The sequence below is a fragment of the Zeus faber genome (genome assembly GCF_960531495.2).
Source record: "Zeus faber genome assembly, chromosome: 1".
Lineage (NCBI taxonomy): Eukaryota > Metazoa > Chordata > Actinopteri > Zeiformes > Zeidae > Zeus > Zeus faber.
In genome coordinates, this window is record NC_137193.1 from 21,153,340 (window position 1) to 21,175,692 (window position 22,353).

General features: G+C 42.5%; 4 protein-coding genes across 5 annotated transcripts; 3 read left to right on the forward strand and 1 right to left on the reverse strand.

Annotated features, from left to right (window-relative positions):
• Positions 1–151: 151 nt before the first annotated feature.
• stk3 (serine/threonine kinase 3) lies at positions 152–7,108 on the forward strand. The gene is made up of 11 exons (XM_080012037.1): positions 152–262; positions 908–988; positions 1,172–1,300; positions 1,961–2,075; positions 2,478–2,642; positions 2,746–2,913; positions 3,052–3,189; positions 3,541–3,666; positions 3,978–4,179; positions 4,359–4,552; positions 4,763–7,108. Exons 1-11 carry the CDS (start codon positions 240–242, stop codon positions 4,919–4,921), a joined length of 1,500 nt encoding a protein of 499 aa, XP_079868163.1. The 5' UTR covers positions 152–239; the 3' UTR covers positions 4,922–7,108.
• A 553-nt stretch (positions 7,109–7,661) lies between these two features.
• Positions 7,662–11,887, forward strand: rida (reactive intermediate imine deaminase A). The gene is made up of 6 exons (XM_080012048.1): positions 7,662–7,815; positions 8,880–8,985; positions 9,402–9,456; positions 9,544–9,612; positions 10,872–10,927; positions 11,133–11,887. The coding sequence occupies exons 1-6, from the start codon at positions 7,751–7,753 to the stop codon at positions 11,187–11,189; spliced, it is 408 nt and encodes a 135-aa protein (XP_079868174.1). The 5' UTR covers positions 7,662–7,750; the 3' UTR covers positions 11,190–11,887.
• A 95-nt stretch (positions 11,888–11,982) lies between these two features.
• On the reverse strand, positions 11,983–17,988 carry LOC307238905 (uncharacterized protein). The gene is made up of 4 exons (XM_080012059.1): positions 17,576–17,988; positions 14,902–15,141; positions 12,479–12,538; positions 11,983–12,365 (listed from the first exon to the last, which is right to left on the reverse strand). Exons 1-4 carry the CDS (start codon positions 17,664–17,666, stop codon positions 12,352–12,354), a joined length of 405 nt encoding a protein of 134 aa, XP_079868185.1. The 5' UTR covers positions 17,667–17,988; the 3' UTR covers positions 11,983–12,351.
• Positions 17,989–18,403: 415 nt separating this feature from the next.
• On the forward strand, positions 18,404–20,699 carry rpl30 (ribosomal protein L30). Of its 2 annotated transcripts, XM_079997069.1 has the most exons (5): positions 18,404–18,486; positions 18,599–18,648; positions 19,217–19,362; positions 20,011–20,141; positions 20,605–20,699. In XM_079997069.1, the coding sequence occupies exons 2-5, from the start codon at positions 18,628–18,630 to the stop codon at positions 20,655–20,657; spliced, it is 351 nt and encodes a 116-aa protein (XP_079853195.1). In that variant the 5' UTR covers positions 18,404–18,486; positions 18,599–18,627; the 3' UTR covers positions 20,658–20,699. The 2 variants fall into 2 exon arrangements, with proteins under 2 accessions (XP_079853195.1, XP_079853196.1); XM_079997070.1 differs by lacking the exon at positions 18,404–18,486 and having other exon boundaries at positions 18,493–18,648.
• Positions 20,700–22,353: the final 1,654 nt, after the last annotated feature.

The following is a 22,353-nucleotide window of genomic DNA, read 5'->3' on the forward strand; positions in this document are numbered from 1 at the left end:
AAAATCTAGAAAAAAATGATGATAGTTTGGATTTCCACGCAAAGGTTATTTTGCCACGAGCGCACTCCGCTCCATAAGAGGGCGCCGTTCCCAGTGGAAATCCGGGAGGACCGCTCAGCTGGCCCACTAGGTTGACAACAGCGACCGGGATGAAAATGTCAGAATCCTGAAGTCGTTCTCGTCGCCCGGCACGTCGCAGCACCCCATTAACTGTCGTTCGTTCTTTAGAAACACAAACCATGGAGCAGTCTGCGCCCAAAAGGTGTGTTCGCGTTGGCTGAGCTTCGACTTTAGTCGGATTGTATCGGTGGCTAGCGTGAAAAAAGCTAAGCTAATGCAGCTTAGCTTTTTTCCAGCCCTCCTAACGTTAGCGCCGAGATTGTCAAATTATGATATAGTTGTTGTTGTTTTTTTGGGGCTAAACATCTGACCTACGTGTACCCCGTCGGAGCCGCTTGGTCTGGAGTCCATTGGATTGTTTATTTACTCCATTATCCTCTCCTGTACATTTTCAGAAGTTGTGTATTTACCGCTAGCTGCTTGTCTGATGGAAAGTTAGGCTTCTGCTTTTCTGGGTGACAGCTTTACACGTTGACAGCATTAAGGAGATGTTAAAATTGGCACTAAAATTAGCTTCACCGTTTAACATCTATCATTCATATTCAAATCCACTAATCATACGGTTTTGAGTTGGTACTACGATTATTATTACTACTACTTTTACTACTATCTTGATTAGTACTACCATTATAACTATTATTATCATTAGTACTATTATCCCTATTACTGTATTGTTGTTACAATGATTGGTATTATTAGAGTCATTTTCCACTATATTGTTTTTTTAAATGTAGTTAAGCTATGTAAAGTCTTTGTTTATATATTTATGCCATTGCCACTCGTGCAGCAAGCTGAAAAAGCTGAGTGAGGACAGTCTGACCAAGCAGCCAGAGGAGGTGTTTGATGTTCTGGAGAAACTCGGTGAAGGGTGAGCGTTGTCTTGTTCCTCCTCTATCCAGTGATGTGCATGTTTACTACCGACTGGGTGGATTCCCTGACAGGAAAAAAAATCTACTGTTTGGGAGGGATGGGGGGGGGGGGATGTTGGAAATACATGTATTGATTAAAATGTATTTATTTATTTTCAAATGTCCTGTGTCTGTGTGATTAGTTCATATGGGAGTGTGTTCAAGGCCATCCATAAGGAGTCGGGCCAAGTCGTGGCCATCAAGCAGGTTCCTGTGGAGTCGGACCTGCAGGAGATCATCAAGGAGATCTCTATCATGCAACAGTGTGACAGGTAGGGGAAAAATACCGATCAGCCCTAGCGTCCTCTCAGCGGCCTGAAGTAAAGTTGGCCTTTAGACCAGGCAAGTGATTCCAACGTTTTTTTTCTATTTGTTAGAACTGTTAGTTTGAGCAGGTGGATTTAACTGCAATTAAGGGGATGGTAGCTCAGGCGGTAGAGCTGGTGGTCTAGTCATCTAAAGGTTGCTGGTTCGATCCCAGGCTCCTCCTGCTAGCATGCTGTAGTGTCCTTGAGCAAGACACTTAGCCCCTAATTGCTCCTGATGGCTGTGTCCATCGGTGTTTGAACAATTGTAAGTCGCTTTGGATAAAAGCGTCTGCTAAATGACTAAATGTAATGTAAGCCAGAGTTAGTCTGATTATTTTAATATAAACGCAGAACTCCTCTTTATTTCCAGGAAAGTTCATTTCACATTCAGGGCTCCTTATTTGGGCAACAATGGTTTTCAAATTCTTAACGTCTGCTAAAACATAAATTAAAAAGTGTTCCCCCTTAAGTTATTGAACAGAAAATGTAATAGCAGCTACTGTAGCACACCAGACACTAAAATCCCTTTTCCTCTATGAAAGAAGATCTTCTCACTACTTCTATTTCTGTCCTGAACTGGCTCTCCTCTTCAAACACAGTCCTGTTTTTTTCACTTCCTCCCAGTCCTTATGTGGTGAAGTATTATGGCAGTTACTTCAAGAACACCGATCTGTGGATCGTCATGGAATACTGTGGAGCCGGCTCCGTCTCCGACATCATTAGACTTCGCAACAAAACGGTCAGTTCACCTATGGTTAACCATATGAGAAAGTAAGATATTTTAAAAAAAAGTTTATTTTTTTTTCTTATGCCTATCTGTTGACCAAGGATTTTTCCTGCAGTAGTAATACAGGAATGTTTGCCATTTCTTTGGATATGATAGGTATGAATATGATAGTGTTGCAGACCACTGATTTTACTTAAATGCCCTTAATTTCTGTAAATAATTACTTTTTGGGTGCCAACCCATTTATTGTTTGAAAATTATGCATAGTGAAGTATAATGCTTTGTTGCTTTAATATAGTACAAATGTGAGAAGGGGACAAATAATACACTTTACTTTAAATGGTACAGTTCTTCAAATTTGAACTGCATATTATCCTGTTTTCATCCAATGTTTTTCTCTGTTTCTCCCATCAGCTAACAGAGGATGAGATTGCCACCATCTTAAAGTCCACACTGAAGGGTCTGGAGTACCTGCACTTCATGAGGAAGATCCACCGTGACATTAAGGCCGGAAACATCCTGCTCAACACAGAGGGACACGCCAAGCTGGCAGATTTTGGAGTAGCCGGACAGCTTACGGTAACGTTGATGCAAAATGACTCATTTTGATGATCATATAGGAAATAAATACACACTCATGATCACATACACGGTCCTAAATATATATTTCCCTCCTCTGCAGGACACAATGGCAAAGCGAAACACTGTGATCGGAACTCCTTTCTGGATGGCCCCAGAAGTGATCCAGGAGATCGGGTACAACTGTGTGGCTGACATCTGGTCCCTGGGCATCACGTCTATAGAGATGGCCGAGGGCAAGCCACCCTACGCTGACATCCACCCCATGAGGGTCAGTCTGAATGTTTGCAGGATATAACCTTTGTCTTACATAGAATATAGGGTATAGAATGATGTTTTTGTTTTTATTTTGGGTAACTCAAAAGTAATGACTCTTTCTTTCTGTTTCCCCTTCTCTTTGCTCTTACAGGCTATCTTCATGATTCCCACCAACCCTCCTCCGACATTTAGAAAGCCAGAGCTTTGGACAGACGAATTCACAGACTTTGTAAAAAAGTGTTTGGTAAAGAACCCGGAGCAGAGAGCGACGGCCACACAGCTGCTGCAGGTTGGAGAGAAACAAATATTCAGACACCTAAACACAGAGATGCAGTTTGGTAATAAAAAATAAAGTACTGACAATACTGGTCAATGAAGCATTACGCCAATCATTCATGGTTTACAGTCTTAACTGGTTTTGGATTAATTACAGCTCAATTGTTGATTCTAAATTTATAAATAAATGTTCCCTCAAACCATCATATCATTTCCATTGACCTTAAATATCTGATTGACTATCCTTTAAAATAGATCTCAACATATCTGAAACAAAATGTCAATATTGATAATCAGGAGAGTGATGACTTGGCAGTAAAACTAGTATTGGGGCATCCCTGATTGGATTGAGTTGTTTGTGCAGCACCCGTTCATCAGCCAGGCCAAGCCGGTCACCATCCTCAGGGACCTGATCACAGAGGCCATGGAGATGAAGGCCAAGCGGCAGCAGGAGCAGCAGAGGGAGCTGGAGGAAGAGGACGACAACTCAGTACGTTTCAGATTGTAAAACCCTTACAAGGAGGTTTCAGGTGTATTTTCACTTTAGAAAGATGTCTTTATATCTTAATCTACAGTTTATTTGTAATTGTGGAATTTCAAACAAACATGATATCCAATTTCACACATCTTTGGTGATGGTTGTAAAGTAGTGTTTCTCAGGAGTGTTGATTGCTATAATACAGCTCCCGTTCACACGAAACAACATTTTAATAACGCCTGAGTTGGGAGGGGGGGGGCGGGACGACAATGCTTTTTTAAATAGTTCACCTGAATAAACTAAAAACTGTTGTTCTCCCCCAGGAGGAGGAGACCGAAGTGGACTCCCACACAATGGTGAAGTCTGGCTCCGAAGGCGCAGGCACCATGAGGGCCACCAGCACCATGAGCGACGGTGCCCAGACCATGATTGAACACGGCAGCACCATGCTGGAGTCCGACCTGGGCACCATGGTCATCAACAGTGACGAGGAAGAGGAGGAGGAAGACCAGGGATCCATGAGGAGTGAGCACCAACTAATAACAAATACAACTTCTTGTTTTTAAGGCTCTGGATGATTCTAGGAATTCCTTCTCAAAACTTAATCCTCCATGTTATACAATCATAGTAACCAAAATTGAATTAGCTATCCTAAAAAAAACTACTTCCCAACCCTCTCCGGTCCCTCTCGCCTGCCTCTTCAGGGCACGCCACCTCTCAGCAGCCTCTGCGTCCGTCCTTCATGGACTACTTTGACAAGCAGGACTCCAACAAGGCTGCCCAGCAGCAGGAGAACTACAACCATAACCAGCCACAGGAGCAGCCTGGCTACCACATCCAGGCGAAGAACGTCTTCCCTGACAACTGGAAGGTGCCCCAGGATGGAGACTTTGACTTTGTGAGTCCTGTAAGAATTGTTACAGTAATAAATGTTTCTTTTTTTTTTTTTTTTTTTTTGCCAGTTATTGTATGTTCTAATGTTATTTGATAAATGTTGGTGTTAAAACCTCCCTCCCCTGTTTTAGACTAGTTCCTGTTTTTGTTAATATCATATTTGACCGTAACTCAGGTCTCACTGATTGTTCCTGTGATTTATTTTGTCTTACAGCTAAAGAACCTTGACTTTGAGGAGCTGCAGATGCGACTGAGCGCCCTGGACCCCATGATGGAGCGGGAGATCGAGGAGCTGCGGCAGCGCTACACTGCCAAGAGGCAGCCCATCCTGGACGCCATGGACGCCAAGAAACGGCGGCAACAGAACTTCTGAGAGCTCCCGAGTGCACCCCTTTTCCTCTGCTCCGCTCCGGGTTCCTCCAAACTAACCTGTCTAGAGCAGAAGGGATGTTTATCCCTGAGACTCAAAAGAGCCGTGATGGCGTATGTCGTCTCCTTGGCACGGTTTGGGCTCAGTGCTGACTGACTGCTGAACAAGTTCTAACCGCGAAGGGGGAGGGAGCTGCAGACCCTCTGGTGGTTCCTAGAAGTGGCTTTTCCAACACAGCGGCCCTTTTGGCTCTCTCCAGTGTTTTAAGCTCTTTGATCGAATTCCATGTTCACGTTCTTAACACCATGTTTCTCTGGACGGGTCGTGAACTGGGTCGTGCCTGTCATTCCATCTCTGGTTCAAAATGGTTCTTGATTAATTATTTCCCTGTTCATTTGGAAACTCGAAACTATCAGTGTCCATCATTTACCTTTTTTTTTTTTCTTTTTTTTTTTTTTTATATGAAGATAATCTCCTTCTACGTGCCCCATGAGGTTGCTATTCTTAAAAAGCAATCTGAAATATTGGAGAACCTTCTGGAAACAGCCGAAAAACATTGTCATTTTGGCCCACATTCCCATACAGAAAGACCATAAAGTAAGTAGGCAATGACCAGCGGTCTTTTTTTTTTTTTTTTTTTTTTTCTCTTTTTAAAACCTCTTTCTCTTTTTGTAAATATATAATATAACGGTTTGCAAAAGTCTGCAACAAAAGCTGTGGAGCTTTGTCCATGACCAAAGACAATCATGATGATAATGAAGTTCAGAATGCCTTAAGAATTTTTATTTTATTTTTTATCTGGTTTTCAAAATGGAAAATGATAAACACCCATTTCCTGACTTGGACTAATATGAGATGTGTATGAAAACTGAACTTGAATGGAGTCCTCTGCGGCCAAAAACAAACAATTATAATACATGATATTAGTGCATGAAATTCTGGTTATGCTTGTCTCCATCTTAAAGCGAACGTCCCAAGATTTATTTTGTTTTTCCCCCAGTGCTCATTATAAATTTAAATTCTTTGTCCTATTTTTTATTTTTTTTTCTTTTTGTCAAAAACCTCTTCCAAAGAATTTCAACCTAAAGCACAGTCATCAGTACGTCAACATTTTGCCATAACTCCAACACTCAAGGAAAGGATTTCTATGAATTCATAAGCATCTGTTTAAAGCTACTCTAGATTCATAACAATTGAGAAATTTCACTAAAGTTCCTCCCTTGGTGTTTTATGTTTTGCAGCGGCTACTGTACTCTAAAACACACGCATTTGAACGGCTGGGACTTGAAGGTCAAAATAAGGAAGTCAGTGTAGAATATCGCCTGTGATGTGACTGTTGTGCGGCTGTAGTCTATTTCCAGTGCTGTCCAGTCAATATGTTTGCTGAAATACAAACTAATTTTGTCTCACTGGTAAAAAAAAAAGTTAAACCTTATTTAGTTGGTGATGGTTTCGTTGTATTGAACTGTCATTGCATCATTTTTTCCTTTTTTTTTTTTTCTTTTTAAGATCAAATTAGTTTGTTTCCTTGTTTAATTTTTGATAAGCGCTGGGACCATGTGAACCACATTACCACTCTTTTCACGGATCGATTTAAAAATTCCTTTCTCTGTGTTCTCAAAATTGGCAAGTTCAAATAATTTCACAATGTATTTATATTATTTTTGGCTATTTCACAGGTTAACGGGCTATTCTGCTCATTTTTTTTGTGGCACTGGTTGAAATACACGCGATGTGGCTGTTTGCCATTCATCAGATGTGGCCTGACTTTATTTGTATTTTATCTTTTGCTTGTTTTAGACTATGCATGTTTATTACTGTTTGCCATGTAGAGGATTGATACTGTATTATAGTTAGAACAAGGATCGGCGTACGGTTTGCTTGAAAACTGACCTTTTCAGCTTTCAACCAGAACAACTAGGTCCTCTAGGTGGGGAAAGATGTAGAAGATTGAGGGAACGGCAGAAGTGTCGTTCCCCCCCCCCCCCCCCCCCCCCTTTCAATCTAGTCATCTAAAGCAACTAAGATCTGTCTTTTTGACTCATTTATCATGTTTATATCCACTGTAAACACATGGAGACTGGGTGGGGGGAAAAGTGGAATGTAACCATATGTTTTAAACTAATTTATTATATTTTTGTTTATTATACTTTGTGTTTTGGAAAAGGTCAAAGTAATAAAGGTTCCTGAGAGACACCGGTCGTCCGCATGGCGATTCTTTTTTTTTTACGTGAAACGAGCAAGAGCCACGAGGAGAGCGGCTCGGAGCTGCCGTAAAGTGTGGCCAACCACTACAAGGAAGCGACCTGACGCTACCGTACATACTCGTATACAGATCTGCGCAAATACTGGAAAAAGCTTTCAAGTTCAAGAGATTATTTGTCACATACATACACATACGGTCGTACATATATGCAGTGAAATGTCATGACACCCGGTGATTACGCACAGTAAGCTCTATAAGCTCGAGAAATACGAAAAATTCTCAAATGTGCGTAATCGACACGCGGTGCTCGCGCAGGCGGCAGTATGAGGTGTGATTTTATTTTTTATTCCCCCCCCCAGGTGTGTTTTTGTCCGTTTTTTGGACGTTGCACTAAGTGACATCTATAACCAGCCCAACACTGTTTGTTTTTTTTTGTGTTAAATAAAATAAGTTTCCCCAAACCTCCCCTAAAACCTTGCTTGCGCTCAACGATAGACAATACGGTAGAAGGCTATTAATAAGCTGAGCGCTGGCTCCTCGGCGCTCCAGCTCGACTCGTGGTTTAAAAAAAAAAGAGGAAGAGGAGGAGGAAGAAGAAGAGGAGGAAGAGAACAACTTCTGGGAACATGTCTGTTGTGAGTAGGAAGATCATCCACACCGCTGCAGCCCCGGCTGCCATCGGACCGTACAGGTGAGGGGGATTCGTTTACACTCACCTGGGATGTGGGAAATGTACATTTCGGGTGTTGTTAGTTGGTGTTCGTGCGTCTTCTTCAATCCCGTGACTGGTTAAACGGTTTATTTTTGGGGCGGGGTCATAGTTTTAATATTAACCAGAGGTTGCCCCGTCGCGGAAACTGGTGTGTGTGTGTGTGTGTGTGAGGGAGGTGCGGTGTCAAAATCAAGTTGACGCCCGGGAGAACAACAATGGCAGCGATTCGACGGCAGATCCCGTACACAGCAAACGCACCTGTCAGACAGGGAATCTACAGGTAACGGTTTGGTTGTTTCACGGGACTGCGCGGCGGCGGCCAGAGAACATTTGGAGATAGATCGATCGATATGTCAGAATCCGTCTGGTGCGAGTGTTTAAAGTTTTGAAAGTAAATGTAATATGCGGCGTTAAATAAAGTTTTGCGAAAATAATGTGCACGTATTCATTTGCAAAACTTTACTCAGCACTCGCACCAGACCGGTACTATTCACAAGGGGCGTCACCGCTCAGCCAATCACAGCACAGGATGGATTGTCGGTAAAGGTTCGAAGTCCCTCAACACACACATCGTAATGTAGGAGACAAAAGCGGGAATTTAGATTTGTTTTTCAATGCTGCCCCCCAAAAATAACAATTAGGCCACACGTCTGTCATGCACGTTAAGCTGCTGGGATTTGAGCAAAAAATAAATAAAACCCTACTTTAACATGGCTCTAAAGCAGTGCTTCGAAATCAAGAAGCCAGAATTGTAACACAATCCATGACTAGATGTTATAATGTATTGCATGCCTGGAAAAACTGTGCTCACCTGGCATGAAAATAGAACCAATTCAGTCTGTAAAGACAGCTCACTGCCAATAAGTAAATTAAAATATTCAATAAATATGTTGGCTCTTTCAAATGGGGTGGGGGGGGGGGGTGCAAAGCGTTTAACCATAAATGTAAAATATGTATGTAATACTAGTAATAACAATAATAATGCTTCAAACATGGTTTACAATGTGCTGTGATAAATAAATGTCTGTATTTGTGGTTTCCAGCCAGGCGGTGGTTGTGGACAGGACCATGTACGTCTCTGGCCAGTTGGGGATGGACACGGCCTCTGGTCAGCTAGTGGAAGGGGGGGTCAAGGCCCAGGCCAAACAGGTAATGGACCTCCTGTCCCTTCCCAAAATGTACCACTCCAATAACTTGGAGCATTTAAACCCACATCAAACATCTATTAGTCATCTGAGGTGGATCAAGTACTGTGATGTACTCACAGTAAACTGTATCAACAGTAAACAACTCCAACAACATGGCCTCGACCCTGGAAACTGTTTTGTCTTATTTCGATATGAAGACACAATCCGTCCTCAACTCATTAACCCAGACAATCCCAAAAAGCAGGATCATTTTTTGACTTCTCAGCGTAAAAAATGTAATAATCGATCAATCTAAAATGTTTGGAATTGTCAATAGTTGAATAGCGAATTCACACACACTTATGAGTGGAAACGTGAGGAAAAGCAAATCGCCCACCGTGGATAACGCTCAAATCCTGTCTGATTTTATATCTACAGGCACTCGTCAACATGGGGGAGATCCTCAAGGCCGCTGGCTGTAACTATGGCAACGGTGAGGTGTTTTATATGCTTATCCTGTGTTTTCAGTGTCGGAGTTATTATATACTGTATGCTAACTGAGCTGGCACGTCTGTTTCAGTGGTGAAGACCACAGTGTTGCTGGCCAACATAAATGACTTCAACAGCGTAAACGACATCTATAAGACATGTAAGTGTGAACTTCTGTGACAACCTTCTTCTGCATGGTCATTTTGGAGTGGGAATTTTATTTTATTATTATAATTTTTTTCTAACCTGTGCTGTCAGTATGCTTGGCATTAGGGTTGCCGCGGTTATAGTTGTTACGTATGTTACACGGTGTTCGGCATACACCGATTACATTACTTGCCCCACGCTGTTTTTCTTTTCTTTTTTTTTTATATAGAAATAAAACCTGTTTAGTCAGTTTTCGCGTATCAGTGCCGAAATTCATCAAATAAAAAAAACACCCCCCACGGCAAACCACACCCCCACACCAACCCACCAATGTCCTGCCACCCCGGAAAACCCCAGTGCTAAATGTGTGTTGCTGGAAATGCAGTTAAAGTTGCGGTGCGTGAGGGTGTGAGACATCCAAGCGTGTCTTGACGGGAAGGGTTTTTTTTGTTGTTTTTTTCAGTTTTGGATGTGAAATTGTAAAGCTGTAAATCTAGATAATGGATGTAGTTTGGATTTCAAATAACATATTAGAAATAGTTCATAATAAATAGCAATAAGATACAATGGCCACTGGAGGGAGTGTTTTGCCCAGATAACAAACCCTCAACGGTACACAACTAGAACAAGAGTGTCAACGACTATAAATGACAATGCAGGAGCTTTATCTGTGCAATGAGAACTAAATTAATTCCTTCTGGATATTATGCAACCTTTTTAATGATGTGCATCGCATTACATTGTGATTTCCAGCAGGTGGAGTCTTGACCCATGTTACTTTTTGTCTATTCAAACTCAAGTGAAGCTCCAAACTCAAGAGTGACTCGTTGTTCCTTTTTTTACCATCTCTTCCATTGTAGCCTAAAAGTGCCGTCTGACTTTCTGGAGGCAGGTCCTTGCCTGTCAGTCCAGGCGTTTCCTCTTTGGTCACAATGCTGGGGTTGTAATTTAAACCACCATGGACAGTGAGTTGTAAATGGAAACCTCCATTGCAGGCAAACAGATGTAACCTGACCTTTCCCTAGCAACCTCACTGCCAACGCTCCTAAATCCACACCCCATAATGTGGACAGGGAACTGTCAGTGACCCTGTAAAAGGGGATCGGGGTTGGTTGGGTACAAGTTTGTTGTGATTGTGGCAAGATGGCAAGCAACCTCAGTTGGTCAAAAGCTATTATTAGGATGTTATTTTCTCTTCCAAAGTTACAGTTCAGCCCCACCTAAAACTTTCCAATGGGATAATGTCAGTGAAATATATATTTTCCCTTTTAGTCTTCACCACCAACTTCCCTGCCAGAGCTGCGTACCAAGTGGCTGCATTACCAAGAGTAAGTATAGTAACACCTCTACTGTACTTTATGCATATTATACCTCCAGGTGGCGGAATCACTTGTAGATGTACATTCATTTTGTATATGTTATGCAATAGTAATCCTTGGCATATGCTCTGTTTTACTGACCTGTTCCTCTCCTTCTCACCTCTCTGAAACATTTGTTTGGTCTCCCCCCCCCCCTCCCGCTCCCTCCCTCTAGGGTGGTCTTGTGGAAATAGAGGCCGTGGCCGTGCTCGGTCCCCTCGCTGACTCCTGACTGGCCGGCCTGCACCCACCCAAGTTATAGTCGAACCACCAAGTTTACGCTCATAATTCTGCTGCAACTTTCAGTTCACGCAGGAGCAACCAAGCTCGGCTCTGGTTGAAAGTTCTGGACATAGTTGGAAATTAACTCTTGGTTGACCGAACAGAGTGACTTGTAGAACTGCAGTGAACCAGCCAACCAACTAAAAATTTGGTTTTCCGCAAAAGTGAATTTGACATTCACAGTGACATTATCAGATTTAAATTTGTTGCTATGGTTTATTTTCCACCTGCTTGTAACAACATTCCATGACCACATGGCCTCTATGCGATACTGTTTGGACTAGTGAGGCGCTAACCCCCAAGGCAGAGCTTCTAAATGAACCGATTAGAAAAAATATACAATACATAATAACAATACTTGAATAGTATTCTCCTCAATGCCAACATTAATTGAATGTCAGGTATGCTGTTCTTTATTGCTATGATTTTATTTTGCATTTTATATAAGTTTGACAGGTTCTCTTCCAAGAAAGAAATGAAAGCATGTCATGAACGAATTGCTTCTTACAATTTTCATTCCTCTCACAACATACTACAACTGTATTGGATCTTGGCCCAAATCATTTCCTGTGTACATTGTACCTATCCCATGTACCTATCCCAATACAATCATAAATCAAATTAAAACGAGACAAAGATAATCTAAGGTAGGACCTGAACTATTTTGGCTTTGCTTTTTTTTTTTTTTTTCATTCTGTAGGGAAGTGTAAATTCGATTGAGGGATTTAAGATAGAGTGCTCGGTTGTTTTTTTTTGTTTTTTTTTTTTGGTTGTTTTTTCACAAAATATATAGAATATAGAATTGATTTAGATTGAAATTTCAGTAACAGTTAATTATCAAGGTCGTAAATCACTATTAAGTGCTTGAGGGCTCTCTCCACAAACTAACAAACAAAGCTTTCCAAGTAGAAATCTCCGACGTACTCAAGCATGAGGAGAAGAAGGCACAGCGATGACTCTGGACCCTGATGGAAGCACTGAGCACAGGGTCTGCATCTTGGCAACGAGACCATGTCTTTCTCAAAGACAAGTCACACACAACGCATTCACAGACACGGACGAAAAACACTTCAGCAGAAGCGATCTCCTTAATCCTCCACATTAGTCTTGCTTCACTGGTTGGAAGCTGAAACGCATGAAGAGGGATAAATTACATATTAATTAGTGAAGGATTTTATATGAGAATTTACTGGATAATTCACAAGGTGTTTTCTAACTGGAACATGCACTTCCTCTTACCTGGTGTCTCCTCTGCACCGGGCTCTGACTGGGTCACTGGGGCCTCAGCGCTTCCTACTTCTGGAAAAGGGGAGATTCAGGGAATAATACAAATCAAGATCAACAATTTCACCAAAGCATGATCTTAGTCTGGAACTAGATGAACTGCAAGTTACTAAAGCGACACTGGATCCTGTTCCCTCACTGGCTGTGAAACGGATGTGTGTGTGTGTGTGTGTGTGTGTGTGTGTGTGTGTGTGTCTGTGCGTTCATGGTGTGCTCTGGTTTCTAGATTGCACCCACAAGACACCACAGTCCACACCGACAACAGCCTGCTGGCAAGACGCGCACTTCCCAGACACTGTCCCAAAAACAGGACTGGCGGAGACGACCTGGAGATTGGTCTGAGGAAAACGTGATCAAGTGGAGACTCAAGACACAAATCGAATCAAACAACTGATGAGACATGCCGTATGAATAAGTGAATGTGAGGTTTTCTTACTATTATACGTTGCATATGAATTTGCGGAGTAAAAGCCAATTTTGGTTAAATAATATTGTATCGAATCAAAGGGTTTGGTGCTATGGCTCGATATTTCTGCCAGGAGATTCAAAGGCATTACCACAGCTGGGGCTGCAGTATGAGGAACATTGCTGCAATGTGAGGTTTATGATTAAGCATTTTATACAACTCTGATATCAGTGGTGTATGAGTGTCAGGCGATTCCATTCTAGAGTCAAAGATGTGTCTCTATTGAATCAGGTGCTTGTTGCCATAACCATCCGATGTATGGCATAAGAATTTTCCAGAGTGGGAATGTACAGTCCACAGGATCCCTTTCGGTCATTTCCTCTCTCTGCCGATACTGACCATTGACACACCTGTATATTTTTGGGATAAGGCACTTTGCATGAGACAACCGGGGAAACGAGGAGGTGAAGTCACAGGACTCCAGCCATTTGCATCAAGAAGCTATAAATGTAATGATAAAAGAAGTCTGTGATGCTGCTCTGTGTCCGGTCACATTCTCCGAGAGATTGGGCTTATTTTATGAAGGCAATAAATTGACATGTTTTCCCCCCACAGCATGAGTAAGTAGCCACTAACGGCCATGGTAATTTTCGTTTGTGTGTGAAGACTGTCCCCTGAGTATTCTCTGGGAATTTTTTTATTGTACGAAGGAATTTAAAACCATAAAACATTACATTCTGACACACACACAATAGCAGACACCACAATTTATCCAAACCATCTAACCAGTATTGTAACACAATAACGTCCTGACATGTCATCATACAACAAAGCTGTCGGTTTTAATAATACCTAAGTGTTAGTGGCGTTGCCATACTAGGAGTTCAACCAGGGAAATGAGAGCACATGCGACTCATTGGACTCCAGGGTTCATTATAGTGGAGAAGTCGGTCAGAGGCCTTTTTAAAAACACCTGCAAACATCCCCACTGCTCTACTACATGTAATAATGTGTTATGTATTATATTATATATTATTATATGTATAATAATAATGTAAATGTCGATGAACAACATATTGTGCTTTGGAATTATCAATGTTTTACTATTATAAAACTTGTGCATTGGCCCATGAAATCTTTAGAACACATTAACTAAAATAAACAAACTATGTCATACTTATCTTTAACTTGGTACTTTTTGTTTTTATCATGAAAAATATCATACAATATAGTTTCTGGGGGTGGGGGGAGGTTGTCACTGGCCGTTATGAAATCCCTTTATACCATAGTAAATAATTAATAGGATGGGACTTAAAAATACAGCTCTATGTCTACCCTGGTGTGTTCATTAACAGCCTAAAGGAGCGTCCCTGTGTTGGATACGACCTTGTTACAGACGGGGTGGAGGCACTGGGGAGGACCGAGGGGGAGGACTGACGGAGGGAAGTTACTGCTGGTCAATGAAAGGTGCACACTGTGTTCCTCAGTACCGTGACTTCCTTTTCTCTCAGATTGACACAAAAGTATTATAATTAGACCACAGCTGCGACCTCTTGACGTGGCAGCATCGGGAGGTGCGGTAAACCTAAACAGTGAGATCTCCACCGACCTATGGTACTCTCCATCAGAAAGAATGAAGTAATGCTAACCAATAATCACACACATGTACATCACCACCACATAGGCCTGCAGTACATTGGTCGTTTAACTGTCCATGGATAACAGCAACATTCATGTGCTCTCAACTCTAAGTCTTGGCTGGATAGATATGGAGTGTTTGAAGATAGGACACAGAACAGAACTTCATTTGCAAGGAAAAGCCCTATCTCTGTGTTGCAGGGATAGGGCTTGGGTCGCAGAATCATTATATTTAGAGTCCAACAAAATTGCATTTCATCCTGGTTTGCAATATAAGAGTATAATGTATCTTTTTTTGCAAATACTGTGCAATGCCACAGAGCTCTGACTGTACCTTGATCTGGGGCTGCAGCAGCAGGTTCAGGGGAACTGGCCGCCAGCTCAGCAGCGCTGTCCCCTGCTGCTTGGGATTCCTCAGATGCTGCTTCCTCTGCAGGCTCTTCGGCCTCCGCAGGCTTTTGGGCCTCTTCTGCTGCTGCAGGGGCCGCGGCTGCCTGGTCCTCAGGCCTCGGTTCGGCCTGGTCCGGAAGGGTTTTGCTGTCCTCAGTTGCATTCCCGTTGTCGTTGGCCGCTCCTGTCAAGGGAACAGTGTTATGGCAGGTAAGATAAAGGGATGCTGACAACCAGCCTCGCTCATGGGCATGGCGCCATGTCACACCGTGTTATGGTATCCGCATAATTTCAGAGTTTCCAGGGAGGATACTTTTCCACTTCAAATTTATGAATGGCTAACCTCGAGACAATAGAGAATGCTAGAAGTACTTTCTCCTGTTGTGGGGGGTATCATGGAAAGGCAACACAAACAGGTTAACTCCTAACCAAGTCAGCATAGTATCAAAAAAAATAATTTTGAATTAAATTCTCTGAGCTGAGATGAACACTAGCTGGGGGCTCGTGGGACAGTCTGGGTTCTACGATTCAAGTTCAACATTCATGTTAAATATGATGAACATACTGTGTATCTCATTATTATTTTGGTTGCCTGGTATGACAAAAGTGATTGTAACACTATGTGGACACATTTTAAATGAAATTACAGACACCTTTGAGCTCATGGAATTGTGTATTTTGAACATTTGTAATTAGCTATAAACATAAAAATACAAATACAAATTTTGCCAATTTTTCCAAAGTAATACATGAGAAAAGCATTCTGATGTCCCAAAGCCATCCCGTTCCCTAAATAGAGTTAGACTTTGCTTCTGACCAAAGGCAATTTAAAATCAGGTGCTGATATAGAAAAAAGGTGTGGACCACACAGCATGTTGCCAAGCAACATAGTGCAACTCAGCTGAGACATTCCACTACATTCTCTCTAACACACATTAACAACCTGCTGCACCACGATACACAACTCCAAGAATAAGTAGCTTCCTTGTCTAGCCTTCGATTAGGGACAGATCTACATGCATCATTATTTGTATGTAAGTAAATAAGTAAATACAATTCAGCTCGGACCGATGCACTAAAACATAACGTGGGTTCCTCAAATGAGATGTTCTTTTACAGACATGGAACAATAATGTCCACTGAGCAGAATTAAAAAGAAGCACAACTATCCACACAGTGCAATGGGTGCAGGAGTCACCCGAGAGACTAATTTTATTTCCAAGATCATGATAATATTCACTGTCATATCGAGAGGACTGAATAGTGCCCAATGTAGTAAGAAGCCATGAATATGATTAATTTCCCTGTAGGGAAATGCCCGCTCTTGGTTTGTCTTGGTTTATCTTTATAAGAACCCTACGGTCTTAACGAACGCCATAGATAAAGAGAGCACCAGTGACAACTCAGGGAGAGGAAGTGTTTTATAAGTTAAACTCCACTTGGTTTGGGAATGCCTTTGTTATTCCTATGAGCACATCTAGACTAAATACACCGGTGCAAAACCCACACCTGGAGGTACCATGTTTGGCTTTACCCAAACATGCACAAAGTCGCATCATGCCTCTCCATCGATGGCCGGTACAAGGACGTCAGTGTCAACGGTTACTTCTCCATTTCCTGAAACCTTAGACTGTCACCAAATCCCCTGCATGCTACTGTCTCTCACAGTATGAGACAAAGCAGGGACCCAGAGAGGAAAAACATTAAGATGGACTCTCTTATAAAATAGGCTCTGGTGTCTGTGTTACTGCAATAAGGATCCTTAGAAGAATTATAAAGTAAACAGCACCACTATTTGGACATTCAGTAAGCTGTGCCAATCTTGTAAAATATTTCTCTAGAAACACAAAAGAGTGGAAGTGGAAGATGACTATGAATATTTCCCTAATTCCCTCCACCATTCCATCAGTGTAAGGGGTAGAACTTTTTCCCTGTAGGTATTAGGCATCATTAGACCCGATCACAACACAAAGCTGTTCAGGTACAGTATCTTACTGACTTTCTATTGGTTTTAGTTATTAATTAAGTACTAAAGGAAATATATTTCCCATCTATGGAGATCAATTATGTTGGCATTTTACATTTTACATCATTACTGTCAATTAAATATGTGTTCTGACAATATTTTCACCAAGAAATGACATGACATGACAAAAGTATCCAGATGGCACAGGCATGTGCTTTAACATACCATCTTCACACTGAAAAATACAATTAATAAAATGTTACAAAACATTATGAACCTACATAGCAATAATGACACTTACAATAATTGACTAATAAAACCGTATAACGACATATATTGCAAAGAAAAGCCCAGATATTATTTAGTAGTGAAATATATGGGAATAATAATTAGGAATAAGACATAATGGAGTAATAATAAAAATAATAATAATAATAATAATAAATAATAATTTAAAAAATAAAAAATAAAACAATGATGATAATAATAATAATAATAATAATAATAATAATAATAATAATAATAATAATAATAATAATAATAATATTATTGAAGAAACATCACAACATATTAAAATGTTTCGCAAAAGCATACGTGCATTCCTTCCATATATTAAAATGCATTGTGAATCACATGGGAGAGGGTTCCTCACCTGTAGCGCTGGCTCCGTTGCTCTCCTCGGGTTTAGAGCCCGGTCGCGTCGTGTCTATCGCCGAAGTTTGGGAACTGGTGGAGCATCCCATCCTGTCTCCCACGCATAGAAATGATGGGATAGAAGGAGCTCCCGGTGCCTCTGATGGAGCCGGGGGTGCGAGGCCCGATGCCACGGGAGCACGACCGGTCGCGGGGTGAAAAATGAACACAGAGCCCCGTTCCGACGCAGCCCCGAGCTCCGGCCACGGTCCTCGGGAGTGCGGGTTGCGATCGTCCGGGGCTCGGGGAGTGGGGATGGAGGCTGTGACTCCGCTCCGGCGGGGCGGAGCGGAGTCGCCGCACGGACGCCGCCCTCCGGGTTTCCCGACCGGCCCCTGCCGACGTGCCTTCGAGCCAGGCGCGCCGCGGGTCCAACTCGACGACAGGGCCCGCGTTGCGTGGGAGCGTTTTACATGTGTTAATGTTTTATGTTTATGTTTCCGTTTCTGTTTTCTTCAGACTTTTTTTTTTTTTTTTGAAGTAGTTTCCGAACGGATGACGAAAACGATACGCATATGGAAAAAGAACAACTTTTATTTTATTTATTTTTTTAATTATTATTATTCGGTTTTAATCCGTTTTGGGGTGTTTTTTCCCCCCCCCACGAACAATTAAAAGACTCGTTTATTTACAAGTTGACGCTTCGCCCCCCCCCCCTCTCCCCCAGTTCTCGCGATAACCTAACTACCAGATCTACAAAGCATGTGGCGCGTTCGAGCGACCCGCGCTACAGCCGCACGTTCTCCATCCCGATGACGCGGCGATCAGCGAACTCCCGCCGCCGCGGCGTCGGCGCGTCCGGAGAGCCGCGCGGTGCACCACGGAACCTCCTTTCACTCCGGGGCCATATTGCCGACGCCGCGCTGCAAGGCGAGCTCCGCGTTCCGTCGTTAAATACCCGCCCCAAACGCCCGCCGTTGAGCGCCGCCTCACCCGCGGGGCGTTCGCGACGATTAACTCCCTCCCGTGTTTGTTTCTCCAGGTTGTGCCGCACCGGACTAAACCGCAAGAATGGTGGCCGCGAAGAAAACGGTGAGCGGCGCGGCGCGGCCTCACGTGGGGGGGCCGCGGGGCCTGCTAGCGCGTTAGCCTCGCGTCGCGGGGGAACCGTTCCCACGTCGCGGTAACGCCCGACGCGTTTCCAGCGCGTCGACGCCGCCGGGGTAGTCCGCCCGGTGCGGTTCGTGTCGCCAGACGTCTGCGTCGGCCGGGCCGGGCCGTCGTGGCTCGTGGTGCAGCCGGTTCTCCACCCCGTGAAACACACCATTTGGAAAGACGTTGTTATATATTCATGCGAACGTTGCTGGTCTTGACAGCGCGAATTGCTGATACGGATGTTTTACTCTATATTCTTGCAGATTTTTTGGGGTTTGTTGCATGTCGCCAGGGTTCTTCCAAATTCTAGCAATTTAAGGTTATTGTATATTGCTATTACATTTCTAAATAGCGCTCTTTTCAATTCGTGCCTATTTTGTTGTGAGGTTCAATGTCAAATGACCTTACTCTTCAAGCCAAGTTTCTAGCTAAAAAAGGCCGAACCATGATGACTGTACGACATCTACAGTTGCTACCTATGACATAATTTTTTTTTAATATTCAGAAAAAGTCGATGGAGTCCATCAACTCCAGACTGCAGCTAGTGATGAAGAGTGGCAAGTATGTGCTGGGCTACAAACAGTCCCAGAAGATGATCCGCCAAGGCAAGGCCAAGCTGGTCATCCTGGCCAACAACTGCCCTGCTCTCAGGTACATGCCTGTATGGAAGCACCTGGTTTCAGGTCAATAGTGCATCGCTTAGTTATTTTATCTTCAGCGGTTTGACTCCGCTGTAACCAAACTCATATCAGATCTGACAACTGTCTGCTCGTTGCCTTGGTTGTGTGATGCAATGACTTGCATCGCAACAAATAAACATTTATGATAAATATCCCGTTGACTGTGGGAGATATGTTGTCCTTAAGGATGTTTCACAGCGGTATATAGCTGATATTGTGGTAGGTAAAGGTGTTGGAAAAAAAAATTTGTAAGATACCTACATTTTAAATTAGAAGCTCTAGAACCCTTTTTTTAAAATTGCCATTTAACAAGACTTAAATTGTGGTGGTTTAGTTGCCCAGTCTGCAACTCCAACAAATTTCAAGGAATTTACATGGCTCTCTCTCTTGCACCATGTAATAAAGCTGCCCAGTATTTGATGGGAAGGAAAATGTACTTGATATGCAGTTATATGTTGATTTGAATGAATGGTTTTATTTGTCATGTTAAGGCCAATGCAGAGGTTTGTCATTGAGGCACTTGATCATTTTAGACTAGAAATGGATCTGTGGCTTTAGACATGGTGGTCAGCTTCATTCATACATTTTTCATGAACCGTTACCCACCTCCTCCTTCCAGGAAGTCTGAGATTGAGTACTATGCCATGCTCGCCAAGACTGGAGTCCACCATTACAGTGGAAACAACATTGAGCTTGGCACAGCCTGCGGCAAATACTACAGGGTCTGCACGCTGGCCATCATCGATCCTGGTGAGTGCTCCAGACTCAGCACCTTGATGGGAAACTGTTTAACCACCGGTCTGCCAGTAGAAGTCTTTCTCACGTGGAGTTCCTGGTTTCCTCTAAATCTTTTGTCCTTTGAATTAAAATATAATCCCTGGTTATGTTGAAACCAGGAACTTGTCAGTGTGAGAACATCTCAACAATAAGGTTACTTTTTGAATTGGCCCGAAGTGTCTCTAGAGCTAATAGTTTTTACCTTGGCTTAGTGTTCCGAAGTGCTTGAACTCAAGTGACTTGTTAAATGGAACCCAATGCAGTGCTTGGTGCCACCTGCAGTACTGTAGCGGCATTTCCAGTAAATGTCTATTTCCTAATGGTAATCTCCATTTGTGTAATTTTATAAATGATTTAAAGCATTAGGTTGAAATGCTAACGTTTTGGTGTCATTTAAACACATTTATTAATCCTTGACTGTCTCGCTCCTCTGCAGGCGATTCTGACATCATCAGGAGCATGCCAGACCAGCAGCAGCCTCCTCAGTAGACGTTCCCCCCCGTTGTTATAAATAAAGATGGTGAAATGGAACTTTGGAGCTCTGTCATTTCTGCCCCCATCTCAACTATAAATAGGCTTTCGATTGACATGTTGAATTGAATATATTGCCACTGACTTCCAATACAGAGAGCAGTGTGCGTCTCTTGGAGCTTTAGATAACTACCTCCAGCCCGCTCACAGCATTTGTTCCAAAACAAATGCGTCCACAAGAGAGCACCAGCGTCCCATCTGTTCCTGGATGGGGTTGTCCTTGCAGCACCCAGCTTTACCCCAGGCCTAGCTGAGGCATTTCCTGAGTCCTGGCAAAACTATATGCTGTCTATAAAGCAAAGCTATATGATGTCAACAGCATCAGAATAGTTGTTTACATCTCTATAGAGTTGATGCCTACAATAGGATGTTCCTCTCAATACAATGAGGTCTTTCCAATCGACTTGTACATCTTGCGTGTTGTGTCAACATTACATTATGGCTGATCTTTCATAATGATATTTCTAATGTACCTAAACATTGGCAATGTCTATCTGCAGCGTTGACTATCTGTAATATAATCTACCGTAGTAAGGACTGTTATGGTCGTATTTACAGCATCGTGCACACATCTTGGGAATCCGGTGTCTGCAAGGACCGAGCGGTGCGATTCTGAGAATCGCAAGCACTTGAGGTGTGTTACAAAACTTAAGAGGGTCTTTGGGTGTTGAGCACCAGATTTGGTTACGGAAAAGTTTTGAGGCAAATGAACGGGAACTTTACATGCCTAGTCTCTCACGCAAACTAACATTCCCTTGACATGTGCATCTTTCACCAATTTATAAATGTTTGATACTCAAGTGATATGTTTGTCCATGAAAACCTTTTCGCTGCCAATCTTATGCTGCCTATGCAGGAATATTGTCCTTGAGTTTAATAGTATTTATGGTTTCTGTCATCCACCTCAGTCACTGGATCACATCTAGTGCATGCTGTCACAACAACCCTCCTGGGTCTTTGACAGACTGTTCTTTGTGGAAGCAGAACAGACTGGGTTTGGATAGATTATGTAAAGTGCGTCTGGATGGAAAACAAAATGCATTGACGCACAGATATTTCGAAAGAAAAGGCAATTCAGTTCAACATTCACACAAAACAGGATTTCTCTATGAATTCCTTTGTCTTTTTTTTTTTTTAATGGTGAATAAAATGTGGTATTGCAGAGGAAAAACCAACTTGTCAGAACTGGACGTCAAGGATTTCAGTCTCAAGAAAGCTCGGCCGCCTCACGGGGCAGTTCGACTGCGAACAGACAGATATATAATCCTCCCCATCATCCTCTGAGTAGTTTGGCCCAGTTTTTCCACTCCATGCCTCCATAAGCTTGTTTCTCGATTCCCAATTAAATCAAATAAAATCATCCACTGTGATTGAAACACGTGCGGTAAAAGCAGCACAACAAACAGGGACAGTTCCTACATGGAGGGGCAGGGGCTTTCTTCATATGAACGACCTAGACCAAAAGCACAACAAATACTTGCACTACAGCAGTTACTCCAGAGAGGATTTACTCTTAGATTGAATGAAAAATGTGTTTGCTTGGTCATTTTTAGCAGATATTTATTCTTGAATATAATTTTACTTCAACTTCCTTTATGTTTTTGGAGATTTTGTATTACGACTAGTACAGTAGTACTAGTTCTACAAGTACTAG